Genomic DNA, 24,664 nt, shown 5'->3' on the forward strand with positions numbered 1-24,664 from the left:
TTGTACTTTGCATTCGAGGATGAGCGGGGATTAGTCTAATAGTTGGTCGTCAAAAAAACTGTATGCCGTAACCGTTTCCAGACGAAAGGGAGGAACACATCCAACTAGCGAAACATCTAAAAAGACCGACATCCAGACTTGTACAAAGAATTCAAGGTGAGTGCATTTGAATTCTCGTGTAATCATTGTTGCCCATATCTAATAACGTTACTATGGTGAGCCCACACAGTAAATGAGCTGCCTGGTAAAGTAACGTTATATCCAGCTCCAGCCTCGTCACGGAGAGCAGCCCCCGTCTGTCCCTCATAATAAAGTTATATAAAGTTGCCAGGCAGCTCATTTACTGAACCGCCTAACGTAACGTTAAACAACCCTGGAATAATACATACGTTATTCTTTGTTTGAGAAGGCTGGCATTGCTGTTTAGCCAGTGTTCTTTTGAGTTTCCTTTTTTTTACGCTAGGATTGTGTGTGTGTGTGTGTGTGTGTGTGTGTGTGTGTGTGTGTGTGTGTGTGTGTGTGTGTGTGTGTGTGTGTGTGTGTGTGTGTGCGCGCATGTGTGCGTGCGTGCGTGCGTGCGTGCGGTCGTAATAGACTGTGTGTGTGCGCGCACGGTTGTATAGGATATGATTTGTAATAAATAAATATAACTAAAAAGGGTTTCACCACGTCATTAAATTACTGCTTGCACTCTCTCTCTGTGTGTGTGTGTGTGTGTGTGTGTGTGTGTGTGTGTGTGTGTGTGTGTGTGTGTGTGTGTGTTTTGCTGTAGTCTAAGCTACACCTACTAACTGAAATCTCAATGTTCTTTTCACAGTATCAGCCAGAGGAGGACTTTGACAGGGAGGACAGGCCAGCAGCAGCAGCAACACACACAGCCAACACTTTTATTTTATTAATGATACATGTTTTAAGGCTACATGCACAGTATTTTATTTTAATCATTTAAAGCTACATGCAACTTCTGTTTAATCATACAGTATTGTTGTTTGTTGTTCACTTCTAATAAAGGAGTGTATGTTGAACTACTTGGGATTTATTGTTTATTTTTTATTTTTACCGTGGTATCGAAATGGTATCGAGAATCGTGGAATTTCAATGGTATTGGCATCGACTACTAAATTTCTGGTATCGTGACATCCCTACTCATGATGAACTCAGCTTGCGATTTCCGTGAAACTTTGCACGCACATTCTCACTAGGTCATGAAAGAATGCCACCCTTTTCCACAGTGCCACACCTGGTTAAACTTTAACTGTTTTAGTGGTGCCTGTAGTGATTCACATCTGTGTAAGTATACAGATGTGCTTGTGGTGCCATACTGTAGGTGACTCATCTACACATTAATGGTGGTTTAAGTGTTATTTTTAGTTAAAAGGTTAAAGGTCTGTATTCTGATGATCACTCCAGCTCTTTAGTGAACCGAAAATACATCAGGTCGAGATACCACAATTTATTAGTTCATTAGTTCTCTCAAGCTGGATTCATGGACCCCAGAGTTCCTCTTCTGGGCATGCTATTCAGCAAAAATAGCTATCTACACGCTCACATTGCGCTGTGACGTGTTGTGGGCTTGCAAGACACTGAACCCGCGTTGCCTCCAATGGTGTCAGCTCGCCAGGTGCCACCATCGGTGTGTGAATGTGGGAAGTGAGGACGCTGGCGTTGACTGTTCGCCGCTTCACTTCCCAATGTATGAATGAATGGACCATTGTAAAGAGCTTTGAGTTCGCAACTTGCTTAGAAAAGCGCTATAAAAATGCATTCCATTGTTATTACCTAAACTCATATTTTTAACAATTTAGAAAATCTACAATTTTGGCACAAAAACTGTCCAGGACTCATTTTGCCCACATTTGCCCCTCAGAGTTCACATCAGGAACACTGCTCCAAACCCACACAAACCCTGTTGGGGCCTGCCATGACAATAGTCACACCAACAGGTGCCATGGCATTGTTCCGAAGGTTCATTAGTCCGAAGGTTCATTAGTCCGAAGGTTCATTAGTCCGAAGGTTCATTAGTCCGAATTTGTTAAGAATACTGTGCCTAACTCTAACCCTAACCCTAACCTTAACCTCAGTAACCCTAACTAAATTCGGACTAATGAACCTTCAGATTTATGGGCAGTCCCCCACCAACAAACCTAAATTGTACACGTACTGTACAGCAGTGTTCAACACTTGAAATGGCTGCAACTCTGTGACCATTGCTCTGATCAGTGCAACACATAGGGCTGGATTTGAAGGCCGCCTGAAAACGTATAAATGCTATTTCCCCCTCAGCTTCTTCTGGTCCTGATGGCTGCATCCTACAACACGAGAACAGTCAGCACATTTCCAAGAAATGGATCCCTGCTAAACCAAAAGTAAAAGAAGACCTTGTTTTTCAAGCTAATCTTTGAACACTGTTAATTCTGCTGCAATATACAGTAGATAACAAGGTCGTATTAACGGTCTCATAAACCTCTGCATGACCGCAATATTTAAGGTTCATGGTTCGTCTGTGTGTGTGTGTGTGTGTGTGTGTGTGTGTGTGTGTGTGTGTGTGTGTGTGTGTGTGTGTGTGTGTGTGTGTGTGTGTGTGTGTGTGTGTGTGCGTGAGTGTGTGCCCCCGCATATGTGTGTGTAGTTTTGTGACAGCAATCACAAGTAGTTTAAATCCAAGTAGAAACAGTTGACATGGGTGCGAAGAAGGATGGGACAACAGGCGGGACTTGACAAAGGGTGGATTGGCACTGGGTGAAAATGGGTTACGAAATTGTGGGATTAAAATTATAGAAATAAAAAACAAGGAAGCAAGAAAGCTGGGGGGGGGGGGGGGGGGGGATTAAATAAATAAGCACGTCAAAGTGAACATAAACCAATGAAGAAATTGTATACATTCAGCCACAATTGTTAATGTAAAAAAAGCACAAACCATGCAATGTAAGCCATAAACCTTGGTGTAGGCATATGGGTTTTTAGACCTGAATTTTAACAGCCACATACTGTACAACACAATAAGATTTTCAACCATGACCTTATGAATATCAAGGTTTAAAGGACTGTAGGATTTTGAGAAAACCTGTCCAGTAGACTTGACTACTGTAAGGCCAAAACTGTCTCCCAAAGGCCAAAAGGCCCATTCCCACTAGGCCAGATAAACAGATAAACAATATCTGTCTCCATTCAAGTGGATGGTAAGATACAGATTAAACATATCTGTCACATATATGTTTTATCTGTATCTTACCATCCACTTGAATGGAGACATATTTATTATCTGTTTATCTGGCCCAGTGGGAATGGGCCTTAAAAATGTTGTATGTAAGACGACTGCAGTTAATTCGGAATGATTCTCTGAGTTCTTACTAATACCAAGTAAGTGGAGCTATCGCTCCAGTTCTTAAATATTTACATTGGCTCCAGGCCTGGAATTTCTTCATTTTAGAGGCACGGTCACTTGGCCTTTTGTGTTGTCCATTTGTTGAGGGCACACAGGCCAAATGACAGGGCAGGAAGGCTGTCAAATAAAACAAGATTTTAGTCCATTGTAATAGTTAATTGATTTTAACCCTTAAGTTCTGTTCAGATTCACTACACCTTCGTTCTGTTCGGGTCATTTTGACCCGGGGGGTATTTGGTTTAAAAAAAACAACACTAATATACATTTTAACTTAACAAATCATCATGATACATTGACTTTGACTCAATACCAAACAATTCCATATGATATATATGGTAAATGTTTGCATTCTTGCTTTGCTATATCACATTAAACACTGAAAGAGCTAGGCGTTTTTAATGATTTAGCTGAAATTCATGTAAAAAAACTACTTTATTTAATACTGGGCAATATTGCTCATGCTTATAGGACAAAATGAAAATCAGACAATATTTTTATGAACAACATGCCCATTAATTGAATACTTGTGGTTCAACAGGACATCATTCTCACATAGAGCTGAACACACGTGAACACACATGAACGTCACATATGAATATATACACTTGAACGTATACACTAGGACAGAGGTTTTCAAACACTTTGGTCTCAGGGCACCCCTGTTAACAACATTTTCCTCCACAGCACCCCTGTGAAATACAGTGTTACTTTACAGCACCTTATGTTTATGTAAAATAATGTAAAATTTCCCCTAAGATACAGTACAGTCACAAGGAAAACTTCAGATAAGTGAGGTGTGAGGGGTGAGGAGGGGAGGGGTGAGGGGTGAGGAGGGGAGGGGTGAGGAGGAGAGGGGGTGAGGAGGAGAGGGGGTGAAGGGTGTGGGGGGGTGAGGGCGATAGGAGGGGGGGAAGGAGGTGACTGTGTGTCTGTGTTAGTATACATGCTTTCTTTTATTTCTGTGCATCTGGGGTGGTGGGGGGGGGTGTGTGGGAGGGAGGTGGGGGGGGGGGGTTGGGTTGTTGGAGGGGTGGAAGGGGTTAGGGGGTGATTGTGTATCTGTGTTTGTACATGATTCCTTGCATTTCTGTGCATCAGGGGTTAAGTGTGGGGAGGGGGGGGGGGGTGTGGAAAGGGGGGGGGGAGGGTTCGGAATGGGGCTTCGGAAGGGGGGTGTTAGAAGTGGGGGTGACAAGTGGGGGTGACTGTGTGTCTCTGTTTTGGCATAATACTGTGTATTTCTGTGCATCTGTGCTTCCGGGTCAAAATGACCCGAACAGCACTTAAGGTTCAAAAAATATGAGGGGGGTGTAGCATGGGTGTAGTGCAAAAATATTTTTTTTACATGTTCATCTCAGAAGAATCTTTAAGGCCAGTGAGTTTCAGGTGGAAACAATGTAAACTTCTACCTTTTGAACACTTGAAATGGCTGCAACTCTGTGACCATTGCTCTGATCAGTGCAACACATAGGGCTGGATTTGAAGGCCGCCTGAAAACGTAGTGTATAAATGCTATTTCCCCCTCAGCTTCTTCTGGTCCTGATGGCTGCATCCTACAACACGACTGACAAAGCCCTGGGTAGGCAGCCCGGCCTGGTGGAGATATTTGAAGAGGTGAAAAGACATAGACAGCTTTACAGTCAGTCAGCACATTTCCAAGAAATGGATCCCTGCTAAACAAAAAGTAAAGAAGACCTTGTTTTTCAAGCTAATCTTTGAACACTGTTAATTCTGATGCAATATCCAGTAGATAACAAGGTCGTATTAACGGTCTCATAAACCTCTGCATGACCGCAATATTTAAGGTTCATGGTTCGTCTGTGTGTGTGTGTGTGTGTGTGTGTGTGTGTGTGTGTGTGTGTGTGTGTGTGTGTGTGTGTGTGTGTGTGTGTGTGTGTGTGTGTGCGCGTGAGTGTGTGCCCACGCATATGTGTGTGTAGTTTTGTGACAGCAATCACAAGTAGTTTAAATCCAAGTAGAAACAGTTGAGGAATAGAGGAATAGAAATAGAACATTTTAGTTCAAAATCATTTGTCCAAGCAGATTAATTAATACAAAACAATCAATATTAATGACTGATCATTCAGATAAAACAAGAATCATAACACAAAAACAAGGAAGCACGGTGGCACGGTGGCACAGTGGTTAAGGCTTCGCCTCAGAAGGTCCTGGGATCGATTCCCGCCGGGGGACGCTGTGCGTGCTGGGAGCGTGTTCCTCCCTCCGCGTCATCAGCGCCCACACCCTAGGTGGAGTCGGCGATAGGGCCTTTCTGTGTGGAGTTTGCATGTTCTCCCCGTGTCTCCTAGGGTTGATACCCTCACAAAAAACATGCAGTAATCTTGGTCTCAATAATGCCTCCCCCTGGCCAGCTGGGGCGCCTGATGGAGGGGAAAGGAACTGGTTGGAATAATGTGTTGCTTCCACGTGCTATGTCCATCCTGGGGAAATCCCATAGAGTTATAATAAGAATAGAGAGGACACCAGAATCCCCGCCCGTCCACTTGCATTGAGTTGCTCACCCAGCGCATGAAGCGTACTTCCGCGTTTGAAACGCCTCTGAAACGTGATGTAGTGGGGCTTCTATTTGGCTTCTGAGCCAATCGCGACGGTCGGGGGCGTGGTCTGAGCGAGAAACGGGGAGGCGGGGGTAGCGGGGGGCTATCTGCCTCAAGTGTTCCTGTAGACACATACAAGCCATTTTGCGTCATAGTTTGTGTTCATGGACGTGCTGGGGCTCTAATTCATGAACGAGCATTTCCGGTATGAACGCGCGTCAATACAAAGAAGCCTAGATGCGCGTTCATGAGGTTCATGAATAGTAGCCCCAACTGCAGTACCTCAAACGGCCACCATGTACTTTTTGCTTCAGGGCGCCCCCAGGGTTCTGGGGCCCACTAAGCACGCCGTCTAAAAGTGGTCTAATAGTGGTCTAATAGTGGTATAGATTTGAACGTTTTTTTGTTGTCTAAACTTAAACTAGACAACTAATAGACGTCTAAAAGTCGTCTAAATGCAGACCGTCTATATTTAGACAACTATTAGACGTCTATTAGTCGTCTAGTCTAAGTTTAGACGACAAAAAAACTTTCAAATCTATACCACTATTAGACCACTTTTAGACGGCGTGCTTAGTGGGGGGCTTGGGAAATCCCCCCTGTCAGGTGAAAAGAAACAACTTGGACAACCCATGCAAGGAAGGAAGCATGAGGTTTGTTTGTTGTCTCCCCAGGCGCGGCAGAGGGAGAGCAGAGCCCAGGATTACATAGGCAATTGGCACTGGGTGAAAATGGGTTACGAAATCGTGGGATTAAAATTATAGAAATAAAAAACAAGGAAGCAAGAAAGCTGGGGGGGGGGGGGGGGGGATTAAAATAAGCACGTCAAAGTGAACATAAAACAATGAAGAAATTGTATACATTCAGCCACAATTGTTAATGTAAAAAAAGCACAAACCATGCAATGTAAGCCATAAACCTTGGTGTAGGCATATGGGTTTTTAGACCTGAATTTTAACAGCCACATACTGTACAACACAATAAGATTTTCAACCATGACCTTATGAATATCAAGGTTTAAAGGACTGTAGGATTTTGAGAAAACCTGTCCAGTAGACTTGACTACTGTAAGGCCAAAACTGTCTCCCAAAGGCCAAAAGGCCCATTCCCACTAGGCCAGATAAACAGATAAACAATATCTGTCTCCATTCAAGTGGATGGTAAGATACAGATCAAACATATCTGTCACATATATGTTTTATCTGTATCTTACCATCCACTTGAATGGAGACATATTTATTATCTGTTTATCTGGCCCAGTGGGAATGGGCCTTAAAAATGTTGTATGTAAGACGACTGCAGTTAATTCGGAATGATTCTCTGAGTTCTTACTAATACCAAGTAAGTGGAGCTATCGCTCCAGTTCTTAAATATTTACATTGGCTCCAGGCCTGGAATTTCTTCATTTTAGAGGCAAGGTCACTTGGCCTTTTGTGTTGTCCATTTGTTGAGGGCACACAGGCCAAATGCCAGGGCAGGAAGGCTGTCAAATAAAACAAGATTTTAGTCCATTGTAATAGTTAATTGATTTTAAAGATGAAGGATTATGACAAGAAAGAGACACATATTGCAGGAAATAGACACTGGTTTCTACTGACAAGAAAGACGCTGGTGTCTACATATTGACAAGAAAGAGACAGCTGGGCCATTACGGTCACTGTGGCCTCAGGTCATGCAATTTTTTAGGGGCATAAGGCTTATCTATCTGTCTATCTGTCTAGCTGTCTGTCTGTCTGTCTGTCTGTCTGTCTGTCTGTCTGTCTGTCTGTCTGTCTTGCACTAACGTTACACTCTTATTTGTGTGTTGTTTCTTACTTGCCTTGTCTTGACAAAAGTCATCTTCTTATGTACTAACTACATACAGTAGGCAGCTTCACAGTCAGTCAGCCCATTTCCAAGAAATGGATCCCTGCAAAAGAAAAAGTGAACTATCCCTTTAAGTTCTGTTCGGGTCATTTTGATCCGTTTTCAATTTAATTTCATTTGAAAAAAGAAGGTAGAAGTTTCTTTTGTTTCCCACCTGAAACTCACTGGCCTTAAAGATTATTCTGTGAAGGAGTTTAAGTATCTCGGGGTCTTGTTCACGAATGAGAGAAAGGGGAAGACGGAGAAGGAGATCAGCCGGAGAATCGGAGCAGCAGGAGCGGTTTTGCAATCGCTAAATTGTACTGTGGTGAAGAAAAAAGAGTTGAGCCGGAAGGCACAGCTCTCGTGTCTACCGAGCAATCTTCGTTCCTACTCTCACCTATGGTCATGAAGCGTGGGTCATGACCGAAAGTATAAGGTCGCGGGTGCAAGCGGCCAAAATGGGTTTCCTCAGACGGGTGGCTGGTATCTCCCTTAGAGATAGGGTGAGAAGTTCAGTCACCCGAGAGAGACTTGGAGTAGAACCGCTACTCCTACACTTGGAAATAAGGAGTCAGCTTAGGTGGTTCGGGCATCTAGTACGGATGCCCCCCGAGCGCCTTTCTAGGAAGGTCCTTTTTTTATGTGTTTTTCCTGTATAGTTGAGTTAATGGGACCCCAACTTTCAGCAGCTGTCACGGATTCTCCTAGGGAAACTGAATTTCAGTCTTTGTGAGATGTGTTAATAGAGACCTTTAAAAACACATTGGTGAAGAAAGTTTTTGTCAAGGAATTTATTGCAGGATTTTGTAGATTTAGAAAAACACCCATGCATTCATCTACAGTAGACATGACTAATGTAACGTTATCTTTATATGTCTATCTAAGCTCAGCCCGTTTCACAGAAATGGATCCCTGACGAAGGTTAAAGTTTGTTTTGTGTCAAGTTAATATTTACACACTGTACACTCCAGAAATGGGCTGACTGACAAAAAAAAAAAAAAAAGGAAGAAAAGAAAAAACGAAACTAAAATGCAGCTATAAAACAAGATGGGTCTGCACGTAGACATCTAGTCCGACAACAGCCTACCATGAGGCAGCACAGAAGAGGTATGTCATGTAAACACCATGATATAGTATCATAATGCTTCATAATAGCTGGAAAATTGTAGCCTTTTATATTCTATTGGCTAGGTTCATATTGTGTTATAATTCTCAACGCTGTAGGTGTAATACGTTATAATAATTGTATAATGCTATATAATCACTGTTTTAATGTATATAGTGTGATTATATGTCACTATAAATGAGTGCTTTAACCCTGCAAGGCCCGAATTAATTTCTACTGGCCAAAAAAAATAAAATAAAAAATCAGATGGTATTGTAGGAGTCCTAATCAAAGGAAAATGTAATGTTTAAAATAAATCATAAATCATGCTCTAATTTACATTTTGGGGATATCTTTCACAATAATAACATATGTACATGTTCTAGACATTCTAATGATCACGAAAAAATAAATTACAGTCATTTTACTTATGTTTTAGTGAGGAATAGCTTCAGTGAAAAAGTGAGATGTTGTTCGTCCAGAGATCTTGATCTTGAAGTTGTGTGAATGTCAGCCTCTGTATTTATATGCAAATATCGTGGCCAATGGCATTGTAATACTAAACAATAGGATCCAATGGTGATGTTAATGTGAAAAAAGAACAGGAAAACAAATTATTTAAACAAAAAATGTGTCCAAAAAGTGACAGTGGGCCTTGCAGGGTTGAGCATTACATCTTTATGACAAAACAAAATGTTTCCGCATACACCTTATTGAATGTCATTACTTTGCTTAAAGCATTCATTGACCATTTCATTATAGTATAAAACTATAAAAAATAATAGGGATTATAATTATAATAAAGTTATACAATTACCGTATTTCAATGCATTACTATGAGAATACACTATCATCCTTGATAAAATCTCTTAGAGTGTCCAGCAACAATAGCCTACGTCATTATAACATGCTTCATAATGTGGATTTATATAATTATACAGTGATTATAATGCATTAGCTGTATATATTTCTAATGCATCATACGGTAGGCATAGAAGTGTTGCCCTGCTGATAGTATAAGTTACATTTTTGATTTGGTTAAAGCTTTGGTTAAGATGTTGTGTTTGATATCATTTCAAACAGGTACATCAAGATGTATTGCCCGGAGTGCAGTTGGTGCAAAGTAGAACTATCACAGAAAGAATGCCCTGAGTGTGGATGTGACGTAACTCCATGGACCAAGGCTCTACAGTCAAAAGGTAAGGGCCAAGGGCAGTTCATGAAAAATCATCATCAATACGTATTATATTAGAAGAAACCTGGCTATACGTCATACAAGCAATTGTGGTAGCCACTGCTGTGTGTGTGTGTGTGTGTGTGTGTGTGTGTGTGTGTGTGTGTGTGTGTGTGTGTGTGTGTGTGTGTGTGTGTGTGCGCGGGGCGGGCGTGTGCATGCATGCGTGTGCAGCATGTGCGTGTGCATGTGCGTATGTGTGTTTGTGTGTGTGTGTGTGTGTGTGTGTGTGTGTGTGTGTGTGTGTGTGTGAGGGACCAAAGTTGGTCGGCCAGAGACACCAGGACAAGAGTGTAGTTTTCATTAAAAAGTACTTTTTTTGTCTTTATTTTCTAATATTAAAACATTCCAATAAATAATTTCAATAAATAATTCTGGCCCAAAATAAATAAGGGCAAACCAAAGTGCACTTGACATCATGACAGACTTCCCCAAAATGAGACAGAAGAGAAACATAATATATAGTGGGTGATCAGTCCACTCTACACACAGGGGAAAAGAAAAGAATAACATTTAAGCATACTACAAATCACTACAACATAATCCACTACAACACCAACTCATATTAAAGAAAGTACTTTAGAACTGAAATCTCAAAATAAATTTCTTCACAATTGTAATACATTCAAACTCATAATAAATCCCTGCCCAACCCCATATGCACAGGGGACATGGCGCAGTCCAATTACTAATCAGCTCCTTCACTAGATCTGAAGCGATGGTCATATTGCCAGCCATCTTAACTCCAGCACCTAGTTTCAACTGATTACTCAACAAAATCCCAATAACCGTAAATGACTTCTGATCAAACAATTTGGCATTGATAATAGAAACCTGATGGCCATATAAACCGTCCATAACTTTATCACCACAATTGCAATAAACAGTATGCAATTTAACTTGTGTGTAGTCCTTTATGTATAGTTTGTAGTACTGAAAATAAACATAAAATGAACCAATAACCCAGAAAAAGACAAGTGTCCACCATGTTTTACCAACTTTCTGTGGCTGCTGGTGTGGCTACACTAGAGCTTCATAGTGTATTATAATTCCCCCGATGTTGTAAATCAAACCATAATGCATGATCCTTAATAATAAACAATATGCGTCTTATTTACACACTGCATGTCAGGACCAATGTATTACATATTACACATCTTCACTTCCTGGGGGTGTAAACATGACAAGGAGCAATTTGTCAATTCTTTTAGCTCAAATGTATGTTTTTTAGTGCGACCGAAGGTCGCAGTTTAGTATGAGAAACGGCACATCATGTCTTCGGCCGGCCGGCTGTCTGTCCCTACACTTGTTTTACGGTCTATGGGTTTCACACACACACACACACACACACACACACACACACACACACACACACACACACACACACACACACACACACACACACACAGATGACTGACATCATAGACCACGAGACTGACACAGTATGTCCCTATATGGGCATTCCAACTTTCCAAGATATGGGCTTAGTATTGATGACATCAGGGATCTCCATGGGCATGAAAGGGACTAATGGGAAGACGCAATACATTTCCCAGCAGATCCCTCGTGACTCGCGCGTCGCGTCAGGGCCACCACACTTTCTTTCTAGTTTATATTTGCTTAGGAGAACAGAAAAGCTACCAGCAGGTGAACTAGCATGTTTATTTTATAATGTGTTTGTTAATTCAGATGAGAGAGTCTCCGAGTCTGGAGAGGAGAGGCCCAAGGGGGACAATGAAGACCAGCTGATCCCGACACACAACAACTCCACTGGAATACCAGAGGACAACGACCAGAATAAGGTAAAAAGTCTGAAAATGTTTTGTGATCAACGCATACTTTAATGTCATATATACAGACCAGAAACAGAACAACAGCAGGTCTGGTGTTCACAAGGCTTTTCAAGCGGCTGCAAGCTTTGTTTTCATTCCAAATTGACCAGTGTGAACCGGTCGAGTTAAAGACCCACTCAATCACGTTTTTTGGTATGGCGTATTCTTCTTTTTTTTTAATCTCAGCCATGAAACCCTGGTGGGTGGATATTGCTTAATCATAAAGCAATAAGGGTAATAATAATATTTCGGAGCCCCTGGGGCCTTGTTGTAATTTAGGACTCACCATTGTGCAACAAAAAACAGCTCACATACATTCATTCATTATTCATTTATTTATGGACTAAAAGGTTTCCACCTGACATTATATAGCCTATATATGGTTCTGTATCCGTATGTCAGTAAGTTTAAGCAGATTTCATTCCATTTGGCTCCTATATGAACTTTACAGGCCAGGGGTGGACAACCTAACCTGGCGGAGGTTTTCCCACCGCAGAGCGCAGCACAGCATAGCAGGGGAGAATGATCAACTGCAACTAGGAGATTGATTGACATGTGTACAGCTCAAACAGCTCAAACGGTGTCAAACTGATTAGGCTATATAGCTGCTGAAAACTTCATGCTTAAAAAAGCAAGATAGGCCTATCACCGATGTTTTTTGCATAAGGATTATATTTATTAATTGTCCGTCATCATGTGGGCGTCATGTCAGTCTCAGAGAGTTGAAGTGCGGTTGGAGGTGCAGGCTTCTCTCTTTCCCTCTCAGCCTACATGGATTTCCAGTAGGCTAATTCATTCCTGTGGCTTGCTGGATATTTAATACTCATTATTTGGGGGTTTTGATTTATTTTATCACATGTAGGATATTAATCTAGGCTGTTAAGCAATTGTCGGGTTTGCGCACCTTATGCGCTGCCTGCCACAGAGGCGCCACTCTTTTTTATCTTTTCTCTCTCTCTCTCTCTTTCTCTCTCTCTTCCTAAAAGTAATTTCTTAGCTTGATATTATAAATCTCCTTATTTGGGGGTTTTGCTGTATTTAGTCTTTTTTTAATCTATGTGCAACTGTTATCAAATGTCGGGTGCCTGCTACTGTTCATTGCAGGCATGTCACCGTGGCATGCTGCTGCTGACTCACTTGTGTTTGATTACCTCTTCTCTGGTTAGTTATTTTAGTGAAATGACAGTTCCAATGTTCTAAAAGACAAGTGATGATGATACATTTTGTGATGATGATTGTAGTAACGAGTGACGAGTCAAAAACGGACCGGTAAATTGTAATGTTATTAATCAATTTGGAAGAGTAGTGCCGTACCGCTACACTACTCGTTACCGACAAAAGTAGTATTATTACAGTAACCCCAACTCTGGTAATATAATATATAATATATCACTCTTGATACAAAGTCATAAGTAATATAATATACATTTTTAATGTTATAATAAGTATAAGTAAGTAAGTAAGTAAGTACAAGTAAATGTAACTGAATAAATGCAATGAGTTTCTACAAACCACCTGTTTAGTTGGGAATGAAAATGACAACATTCGATTAGCAATTACACTTGTGATGCTCTGATACCCTTTCACTTCTAAATCCCATGGCAATCTATCCTGTAGTGTTCTTGTTTGGATGGACGGATGGACCGACATGGCCATCCTCAGAGCTCCACTACGAGTGGGGTTAAAAGGTGTAGTGTTCCTTAACAGTATATAATTCTATGACAGGATGGAATCACGACACCAAAGACAAAGGAAGACACACAGAGATCAGCTCAGCAGCACTTCACTGGAGCTGCGCCATTAACACGTTCCTCTTCCCAAGATGGAACACCAACTCAAACAGAGGGGTCAGCAAATGACGATCAATATTATACGCCTCCTCCGTCTCCAACATTGTAAGTGTTTCGCTCAGAAACATAAACTAGTACTATAAAGATCTTTTGTGCAACAGATCAAACTGTATGTGTATGTGTGTTTGTGTTTGTTTGTGTGTGTGTGTGTGTGTGTGTGTGTGTGTGTGTGTGTGTGTGTGTGTGTGTGTGTGTGTGTGTGTGTGCGTGCGTGCGTGCGTGCGTGCGTGAATGTGTCACATTCACAGCGACTATGGTACGGTCTATTTCCATGCTGTCATTTCCAAAGGCTTCGAATTCAATCCAGAAACAGACAAAGTCTTCTTAAGATCTGGAGACCTATTTGGAACATGGGACAAGAAGCGTGAAATGCATGTCACAAGGTAGGGCCCCTGGTAATTCATATATTTCATTTAATTTCATTTGGGTTGTATATACCTGTATGTGTGTGTGCGTGTGTATACTGTATATATACACGCACACACATCTTTTATCGTGCCAAATATGTATGTTTGTTATCCAGCGTCTCAGGGGATCATCCATTCCTTGTTCAAGGACAATGCAAGATTTGCAAACCTCATGTTGGCAAAGACATAGCCTACAAGTATGTTGTTTCGAAGAAAAAATATGAGGAGGAGTATGATTACATCCACCAGGAGTATGAGTACATCTACAAGGAGTATGATGAGTACATCTACCAGGAACACTCAAAGGAGGCGTTCAACAGGAATCTACGCATCAGCTCTAAGAACTTGACCAATGCAGGTATGTCATTTACTACTTCATGATATGTTGTCAATTTTATAATGAAACTGGGATTGTAAAATTGTAATATTTGTTTTTTGTTAATGTCAAGGGGATTGGCACCAATATGACGGCATCATACAAGCAGAATCAGACCTAAAGGGCATGTTCACTTCAGCTAAGAAAACCTTGGTCAAAGGACGAGCACAGGCTGGAAGAGTGATGCTGAAAACCATCTTTGATCTGCTTAACACCTGGGATAAAGTCAATGTGGATAATTTCTTTGACCAGCTTCAGCAGTTCTTTACAACATACAGTTTCCCTAAGCTCCGTGGTCGAGAGACAAGGTCATGGAATATACGATATGGAGAGGAACAGGTAATGTACTGTACTAGGAATTATTTTCTGAATGATAATGAAATGCAAAAACATATGAGCAACAAATACATAGTACATTTCTAGAGATACATCTATCCATGCCATTGTGGCTTTTTCTGAACAAGTTTGCAAATTAGTTAATATCTATACAAGTTTAATTGATAGAGCTTCGAGAGGGAATACCAATTAAATTCATGATTTTTTTCACAAGGTAAGGGAACTTATCGGGGAGTTCCTGAAGGACAACAAGCATTTCACGACTGGAGAAGATCCAAAGCTCTCACCAGATCACCTCCAAACAGGAATAATAGCTTTACTTGTCCATTATGAGTACCTGTTTATCAAAACGAAACCTACTAGACAACAGCTCTCCAATCTCTGCCAGCTTCTCTGCCTGCCTAAGAAACCACGAGAAGAGTTCCTCTACTACTGGACACAACTTTTGAGAGTTTTACCTCATAAAACATGGTAAATATTCAATTGAACTAATTTCAACTGTGTTTAGCATATGTGAATTGTGCACAAAATCTCTTTCTCAAAGTTTGCTGTACATTAGATACAAATCAACTCCAAATACTGGCGAACAGAGTTAGCAGGTTTTTGACCTTTAATGTGGAGATATTTCCCTATGTCTTTGTCATTCTAATCAATGATGGTCAAAACAACATTGAAATTAGTTTGTTTGACCGACAGTTTAAGGATCCAATAGAGGTTTAGTCAGAAGCTTTTTAATACTCATTGGGTTCAATATTTTTAAAACCCACACATAGACGTGTTCGAGACTGACTCTCCACTAAATATTTCATATGTATGGGAATTGACAACCTCAGGGCAGTAGAGACATGGAGACTCTTTAAGGCACATCACCTGTGGTGGCCACGCTCCTATTAGCAATCAGTGGGGTATTTAAGCCCCACCCGAGCATGGCCACATGGATTATTTGATTTCCACGAGAGCAGAGAGCAGACAGCAGACAGCAGACATGTGTTATCTCAACAGTTTAGGACAGAATAATAATTTAGAGTGTGTGTTTGGCGGTCCACTTATTTTTTGTGAGAAAGGAGAGCAGGTCTCGGAAGTTAGGCACCTCTCTTGTCGCAGCGTTGGTCTTATTCACATAACCAAAAGAAAGCAGGGAGAACAGTAGCTCGACCCGGTGAGTGCTATAGCGTACTGGGCCGCAGAATCTGCACTTCAGAGGACATTCCAGACGCTGTATCGCCACTCGAACCGAGCCCTGTGCAAAGCTGACTTAGTCGGTGGATCGCTTTGCTGGTTACCGGGATTGTAGCTCGTGTTGAATTCGCACAGCGAAGGAGAAGCCAACTTACTCTCTCTTCCCGATTCGGTGAGTGGTACCTAAGCGTACTGGCCGCGAAAACTGCACCTCAAAGGACGCTCCAGCCTCTGTATCCCCGCCCGGTCTGGTTAAGCACCGAACCAAGCTGAGCGCCTAATCTAACTTTCAGAGGAAACCCCAGCCGTGGTGTCACCACCACCCCTGAGATCGATGTATCATTCCCAGATGAGGAGACTGTTCCCCTTGCTCAGCCACAGGCTCATACAGAAAATGAAGTGGTGTCAGCGTTTGGGTGTATGGTTCCGTCTGTGGACCTGGGTCGTGCTAGTTCTGTCGAACATTCCCTTGAAATCGGGCAGTCATCATAGCACACTATATGGTCATATTGTTGGTGGTGCGTCAACTCACGTGGCGGTGTTGTAGTTCTGGCTGTGGATCTGGGTGCCAGTAACACAGACAGAACGCGTTCGGTTAGCCAGAAGCATTTCCTTGAGTTAGTCATTTCGCACTATATGCCAACTGTGTAAGCTCACTCGTCCGTGGTGTAATTTCGCTGTGGAGCCGGGTTCGGGGGTACACAGCGAAGCGTGCCACGACTGTCGGGTTTAGCGCACTATATGGTGTATCACGGCGGAACCGTTTACACACCTAGGTGTAGTTTTGTGTGGTAGAATAATCCCATCATCGGAGTGAAGCCACAAAGTGATCTCCCTTTTGATCCCAATAATGAAAAAGGATGGAGCCACAGCTGTCCAGACGCAGCTAGCTGCTTCCTACATAGCAATGCTTGGGTGTTGCCAGTACCAATCCCTGCAATCCACCCTATTAGTCCATGGGCCATACAAGATGACGGTATCCGAAAGGTGGCAAAGGTTACCATGCATTTTTGAAAAGCTCTATATCTGTAGATTATATTTTGGTATGAGAACCCTTTCTGAGACACAGCTAGACATCAGCCGCTAGAGTTGGTGTCCCATTAACTTTACTGTACAGAAAAAACAAGCAAAACATTAATCTTCTTTAAGTAGCATATGAGGGGTCAAACTAGGGATTCTGAATCCATTGCAATTTGTTTTGCACGAAAAACATTCCTTGGGCTAAAAACTTCCCCACACGACTATGGTTTAGTGATGAAAAGTGATGAGTCATCACTTTTCACACTTTTGTGGGGTCCGTTTTAGCCCAAGGAATGTTTGCCCAGCAAATGCTTTCAAAAACCCTAGTTTGACCCCTCATATGCTACTTAAAGCAGATAAATGTTTTGCTTTTTTCCTTTATAGTAAAGTTAATGGAACACCAACTCTAGCGGCTGATAACACCAATTTAGCTGTGTCTCAGAAAGGGTTATCATACCAAAATATAATCTACAGATATAGAGCTTTTCAAAAATGCATGGTAACCTTTGCCACCTTTCGGATACCGACATTTCGTATATGGCCCATGGACTATATGGCCTGATCAGAGAACGAGCCAGTCAGTCTGAGCTGCACCTTTCCCTCCCTCCTCAGGGTAGTGAAGTAGGGTTGCAGTCACTGTTGGGCCCTGTCAGCCTTAATTTTCAGGCCCGTTGAGAACTCTAAGTTAGGACCCACCGGCCATACAGACAGGCATACAAGCAGGCAGGAGTACCAGTACCGCCTGAAGTGCGATGGGAGCGTGTCGCTGTTACTACATGTCATCTTTTCGACACCCGACTCTAACCCTCACCCTAACCTTAACCTCCGCGGAGTGAGTCGCTAACCCTCCGGTCGAAATGATGGGCGTTCGCAAAAGCGAGATTTCCCCAAGTGCGACCACACCACCCGTGGGATGGTGGCCTCCTGAGCGCTGAGGACCAAGGTAGCGTCTTGCGCTTACAGTAGGCCACGTGTAAGGACATGCAGAGAATGTTAGAGAGGCAGTGATTGAAAATTTTAAAAGGGCCTTTGGTAAAAATATTGAAAATAGCAGATCTCCAAGCTCACGTGTCGCACTGCGGGTAAAACAGATATGGCACACTGATGCTTCCTGGTGTAGTTACAAACTACAACAGTCTTCTGCCATCAGTGATTCTGATGACATCACTGAAACTCACCTGTATGTGTCATCAGATGAGCCTACAAGAAAAACTGCTCTCAGCAGGAAATGCCCAAACAAGGCATTTCCTGTCTACGGGGTCTTTAAAACCCCACTGATTGCTAATCCAAGCATGGCCACCACAGGTGATGTTTCTTTTTTTTCCTCCTTTATTTAGATGTTTTTGGGGCTTTTTGCCTTTATTGATAGTACGTAGGTAGACAGGAAACAGGGACAGAGCTGGCGAGTGACAGGCATCAGAGCCTATGTGGTATGGGCCTGGACCGCTAGGCCAGCGGGGCACTCCACAGGTGATGTGTCTTAAAGTGTATCCATGTCTATACGGCCTCGAGGGGGTCAGTTCCCATACCTATGAAATATGTAGTGGAGAGTCAGTCTCTCCACTCAGAGAACCTGGGTTACAGTGTAACCCTACGTTCAATAGCACATATTTATTAAAACAACAGAGAAAAGGATGAGGCTGGCAGGGCACTGTGTCAGGCACCCAGAACTAGAGGCAAGAAAATTTACACTATGCGAGCCAACCCAGGGCAAAGCAAGGAATGACAAGAAGTGCACCACCGATGTAGATGCACTTGTGTCGTGACAGCTCAGCTAACAACACAGTAGAGCTCATGACAAAAAAATGTTAGCTTTTCTGCCCCGACAGCAACAATATGTAATACGAGTTATGAAAAGCATATCAGTTGTGTGTGAAGGTGCATGATGGCAGTGGGCAATGTGAGGTGAATATTGTCCATGTAAGAAATAATACACAGCACAGCAAGTAACAACACCAAACAATCTAGATGATGAGGGCTGCAAAGACCAACATGGCATGTATTTGGCCTGGGAGGCTTGAGTAGCTTGGGAATACTGGCCAGGTCAGACACAGGGAAGAGGCAACAGTCTCAACAATGGATATGATAGGTATTGGGTCAGAGTAGAGATATAGATAATGATTGAAGAACACTAATCAAGTTCCACCTGTGATGTTAGTCTCAGTGTTGCAGATGCTGTTGAGACTCTGTGCAGGCATGCAAAAGATGAAGGACTATATGAGTGGATCTTGGTCCTACCTTTGCTTCATCTGCTGAAAGGAGACATCGAACCATTTGTTAAACCAGTCTCCAATCCAAACTTGGACAGCTGGGCAGAGATTAAGAGGGCTCTGCAAGACTATGATGCAAGGTATGTCAGACTACAGTACACAAATATTATCATTCAATGTCATGCACATTTAATAACCCCTCCCCCCCTCTACAGAGATGATTAGTCAAAATGTGCCTGCAAATGCTATTATTTATTTTTCAACGTTGACTCTCAACTAGGAAACTGATGGGGGTAATGAAAAATAACATACATCTGCTGAAGGTGGATCATCTCCTCATGCGGTTTTGGATGTATGTGCTTGGAAGGGATAAGGACAGTCTAATGACATTCCTATCCAGTACAGAAGTGGATCTGTTGGACATCCTTCACTACCTGCAGTTCAGCACCTGTCTTACATCTCCCACTACCGACCTCTATATAAAGGTATGCATTATCGTGTAATAATTATTAATGAGATAATATTAATGAACAGTTCTCCAAATCTTTTTATTAAAAGAAACATTTTATTTTTAGACTCTGGAGTTGGTGAGACATCTGAATGGGAAAGATATTAAGAATCCCTGGTAAAAAATACTGCATAGGCCTATATTACAAACACAGAAATCTTCAGTCATACATTACAGCAATGTTTTATATTTGTAACTTTTATTACATGTATTTTGTCCAATTCTGTTAGTCATGATGACAGGTATGGGGACATTTGCTTGACAACAGCAGTGAAACTTCTTATGATGATCTGTGAGAAAACAACAGATCAAAGTCGCTGCAACCTTCCAGTTGAACTTCTCAATCTCATCTGCCGCATTGTGGAGACTTATAACTGTGACCTTTCTCAGGTAGGCTATTCCCATCAGCTTGGTTAGCCAGACCACACTAAACAGTCTTTATATTTGGTTTTGGGCATTAGAGAGGACTGTAATAATATCTCCAAACATGCTTCGTCATTGGTCTCTCTCTCTCTCTCTCTCTCTCGCTCGTGTGCACACATGCACTGCACGCATGCACACAAACGCACAAATGTATACCGTATGCAAACTATTAAAGTGTTCACTGCTTTGCAGTCAGAAGGGAATCAGTTTGAGGAGATCCTGGAATCCGCGAGAAAATGGCGAAGACAAACCTTCAAAAAGAAGTTGATTAATGGCATGGAATATGCATCACCACTTGAAATTCAGGTAATATTTTTAACACCATACAATTATCTGTCTTGATTCCATGATATTTAGAGAATTCTTGAGCTTACAACCTGCAGAGAATTCATAAAGTATTCATGCCAGCCATCCAGCAATTAGCTCCTAATGTTTTCACTATCCCAGATTTTTATTTTCACATCAAATATTTAAAACAGTGTCTCTGTTGTACAAGGGATAAAGACTAGAAGAAATAAAGACATTAGGAAAACAGGTCATATGTGAAATATCCAATAATATGATCAATGCCAATAGTTATATAGGCTATATGATATACTGTATTTAAATACTTTAAGGTGCAACATACTTAAAACATTACACTATTTCACAGGTGAGCCGTTACAGAAATCAAACATGAGTGTGTACAGAAGTCGATAAGAGACAGTACACAAATATATACACAGATTAATGTTAATCCTGTATGGCAACCTGTGTCATCAGGACAGCCTGGCAAGGTCTTGGGCTTCAGATATATATATATATTTTCAACATTCCATATCTGTGCCTATAAAAAATATATTTCCACACAAATCTGGTTGTTACATCAACATTGTTCATGAGAATATGTTTGTTTATATAGTAAAACAAGAAAAAAGAAATGCTAACTAGCTTTCATGTATGGTCTTCAAGGGAAGGCGAGTGTACAGTAAGTGCTATGGGTTTAGGTGGAGTCTGAAGAGGTGAGTCTTTAGGCCATGGCAGAAGTTAGGGAGTGAGTCTGTAGTTCTAAGTGCGACAGGGAGTTTATTCCACAGTTTGGGGGCCAGGAGGGCAACTCTCTAGGCTGAGTCGATTTTTGCTGTGAGGTTTTTAGCGAGGGTTCAGTCAGCATCCCTGTGTTAGCTGATTTGAGTGAACGGGTGGGGCTGTAGGGGTTGATCAGGCTTTGGAGGTATGGAGGTGCCATACCTTTGGCTGCCTTGAAGGCCAGTGTTTTGTATTCTGTGTGGGCCGCAACCGGGAGCCAATGGAGGGCCCGGAGAAGGGGGAAGACATGTGAGAATTTTGGCTGGTTGAAGACCAGTCGTGCTGCAGCATTTTGGATCAGTTGGAGAGGTTTAAGTGCACATGCCGGGAGGCCAGTGAGGAGAGAGACAATAGTCAAGTTTTGATATGACTGACGTCTGGAATGAGGAGCTGGGCTGACTCCTGGGTGAGGAAGGGTCTGATTTTACGGATGTAGAGTGTGAACCCGGGTGAATGATGCAATGTGTGCCTTGAATGATATCTGGCTGTCCAGGACCACACCAAGGTTTTTAGCAGTTGGAACCGAAGTCACCAATGCGTTGTTTATGGAAAGTTTACAAGCAACAATATGAAAAAGACAAAAGTACTGTAGTGTATACAGAGAAAAAACAAGGAAAAAAAAAACAAGGAAGGAAGGAGAAGGTAATACCAAAAAAGCAACATATCTACCGGTATGTATAAAGTGTCCAGTGTCACGACACCCCACAAATAGTAGGCTACTATAATGGATTGCAATTTTATAGCGCTTTTCTAAGCAAGTTGTGAACTCAAAGCACTTTACGAAGTCATGGTTGCCCTTAGTAGTTGATAGATTCATCTGAAAAGCAACAAATCAAATATATACTCACTGGTATGGTCGTATGGTGTGGAGTGGTGACATGATATCGTCTATGTCGGTTATGCAACTTTGGGAAAGTTGAATAAGGTTTAGTGATGATCTTTTACAGTCTCCTCATACAGAACTTGTGTCTAATGTTTGTTTATGGGTTGATAGTTGGGACTGTGCATTCATTCCATTATTCCTGACTTAACCTGCAGTGCACGCTGTTTCGCAACCTAACGCTGAAATGGACTGCTATTGTTTCTGATATGCTTCATCTTCAAGTGCATGTGCATTGTTATTGATTTGTGGTAAGACAACTTTGTGTATTCATATTTTCAGAGACAGTTCTACTGTACGCTACTCCTTTGAAACAGAGCGGCTCTGCTCAAGTTTCTCCGACAATGTGCGTGCGAGAGAGGGAGTACGCGCGAGAGAGAGAGAGAGGGAGAGAGTGAGAGAGAGAAGGAGGCAGCCTGCCATACAGAGAGGCACAGAGGATTTAAAATGTGTCTGATTTGCAGACAGCGATAATAATAAATTACCGTTGGTTTTTAAATCGGTCAGGATGTTCTGAGGGAATTTTATCTTTCAGTCCCGTTCAAAAGCAGCAATTACCAGTCTAACGCAACCTCTGATATATTGAGGTTGCGGTAAAAAAAAAAAAAAAAAAAAGCAGAGCCGCTTCAAAGGAGTAGCATACTGTAGAACTGTCTCTGAAAATTTAATGAATACACAAAGTTGTCTTACGAGTTACCACAAATCAAGAACAATGCACACGCACTTGAAGATAAAGCATCATCAGAAACAATAGCAGCCCATTTCAGCGTCAGGTTGTGACACAGCGTGCACTGCAGGTTAAGCCAGGAATTATGGAATGAACGCACAGTCCCAACTATCAAACCATAAACAAACATTAGACACTTATTGAAGTTCTGTTTGAGGAGATGGAGATGGAGACTGTACAAGATCAATCAAAGCTTATTCAACGTTCCCAAAGTTGCATAACAGATGCGCTCCTGACATACAACATAGGACCATACCAGTGAGTAGCCTATATTTGATTAATTCCTGGCCAGATGAATCTATCATCCTTATGAAACATTTGCGCAGACTGACTTTTAGACTATTTCTCATTATTCTGAAGACATAGACCGCCCTATTTTGAAGCCGGTAATTAACGGCCGTGCTAAGGAGATTCCGGCAGGCGACGATCGTGTTTGACGCATGAATAACGATCAGCAGCTTATTACTGTATGACATTTTCGCTGTTCAAATTGTGCACCAAGTGCACAGAAAAATTATTCATGGGTGTGTTTCCCTGAAGAACCGATGGCATGACCGCAGTTTTCGGCCGGTAGGTAGTACATTCACCAATCAGAAGCTCGTCCGTCATTCCCTTTTACTGGCATTCTTGAATAGGAAGGATGAAGGGGCTAATGTGTCATATTTGCACATAAATGGACAGACAGTAATGTAGGCCTATAATTCTCCCTGGCCTAGTCCCTCTTATTCACATATCAGTGATATCACACACGTGTACATGAAAATTTTGAAATCCGACAATCCGAAAATTTATTATTATTATTATTTAATTGTAATTTCACCCAGAAAATAGCCAGAATTGAGTAGGGCCTACTCTTGATACTTTTTTCAAAGGAGGTTTGCCCTAATAGATCGAAATGTAGCTATATAAAAGTATTTTCAAATGTTAGGCTATTTGGAATCTTGCTCAAATAATCAATTGCAACTAGGTCAGATCTATTAACTCCCGCACGCAGCTGGTGAGCCCCAAAGCACGCTAGTACTGACCATGCACTAACCAGCTCTCCTCATTCCTCAACTTTACATTAAACCATAATTTATCCTATCAGCCAACATATTATTAAGCCTTCTCTGCTTCATCCATGCACTCACCTCAAAATGGATTTTTATTCTTCAAATGACAGGACAGAGGCAGCAGTAACGAGGAAAGGATTAAGGAGTGATTCACATAGGTCTTATTGAATACGATCACATAATGTAGCAACTTTTTTATGAGTGGTGTTGGGCTGAAGCCGAAGCAGAAGGGTTAGGGTTAAACAAATTAAACAAGTGGCCAATTAATTAATACAGAAAGGTGCAGCGGCCTCCGGCCACATACTGTACGAAAAAAAGAAAAAAAAAGGAGAAAAAAAAACTTCTGATGGAACCAGTAAATAAACAAAATAAAACATACAGTATCCCACCTGATTTCGTTTGATCTTGAGGTTGAATAATAATCTACATATCCTATGTAGATTATCCTAGGTATATGTGTTTTATCTTTTTCTTTTAATCGGACCATAATTGACCTTGTGTGGCGAGGTGCGCCGTGAGCGCCGCTGTTTATTTAAAGTCTCCTAATTTCTAAGGCGATATTTTTTAAATAAAATAAAAACTCCATGACCCTGTGGAATTCTTCTTCCCTTTCCGACACCAGCCATGGGTCTAGTCTACTGTGCACAAAATTTGTGCCACAAATGA

The 24,664-nt window shown here is 41.7% G+C and overlaps 1 protein-coding gene across 1 annotated transcript in view; it reads left to right on the top strand.

Annotated features, from left to right (window-relative positions):
• The first annotated feature begins 8,867 nt into the window (after nt 1-8,867).
• The window catches only part of LOC308284468 (E3 ubiquitin-protein ligase rnf213-alpha-like), a 90,667-nt gene continuing 74,870 nt past the window's right edge, over nt 8,868-24,664 (top strand). The window contains exons 1-13 of the mRNA XM_080725082.1: nt 8,868-8,898; nt 9,980-10,095; nt 11,820-11,932; nt 13,688-13,857; nt 14,061-14,195; nt 14,336-14,577; nt 14,669-14,934; nt 15,146-15,402; nt 19,289-19,480; nt 19,621-19,825; nt 19,916-19,965; nt 20,079-20,238; nt 20,464-20,577. Coding sequence (XP_080581208.1) covers nt 9,990-10,095; nt 11,820-11,932; nt 13,688-13,857; nt 14,061-14,195; nt 14,336-14,577; nt 14,669-14,934; nt 15,146-15,402; nt 19,289-19,480; nt 19,621-19,825; nt 19,916-19,965; nt 20,079-20,238; nt 20,464-20,577 — 2,010 coding nt within the window. The 5' untranslated portion in view covers nt 8,868-8,898; nt 9,980-9,989. The remainder of the gene's footprint in view (nt 8,899-9,979; nt 10,096-11,819; nt 11,933-13,687; nt 13,858-14,060; nt 14,196-14,335; nt 14,578-14,668; nt 14,935-15,145; nt 15,403-19,288; nt 19,481-19,620; nt 19,826-19,915; nt 19,966-20,078; nt 20,239-20,463; nt 20,578-24,664) is intronic.

The sequence above is a fragment of the Nannobrachium achirus genome (assembly GCF_963921795.1).
Source record: "Nannobrachium achirus genome assembly, chromosome: 4".
In the NCBI taxonomy this organism is placed as follows: Eukaryota; Metazoa; Chordata; class Actinopteri; order Myctophiformes; family Myctophidae; genus Nannobrachium; species Nannobrachium achirus.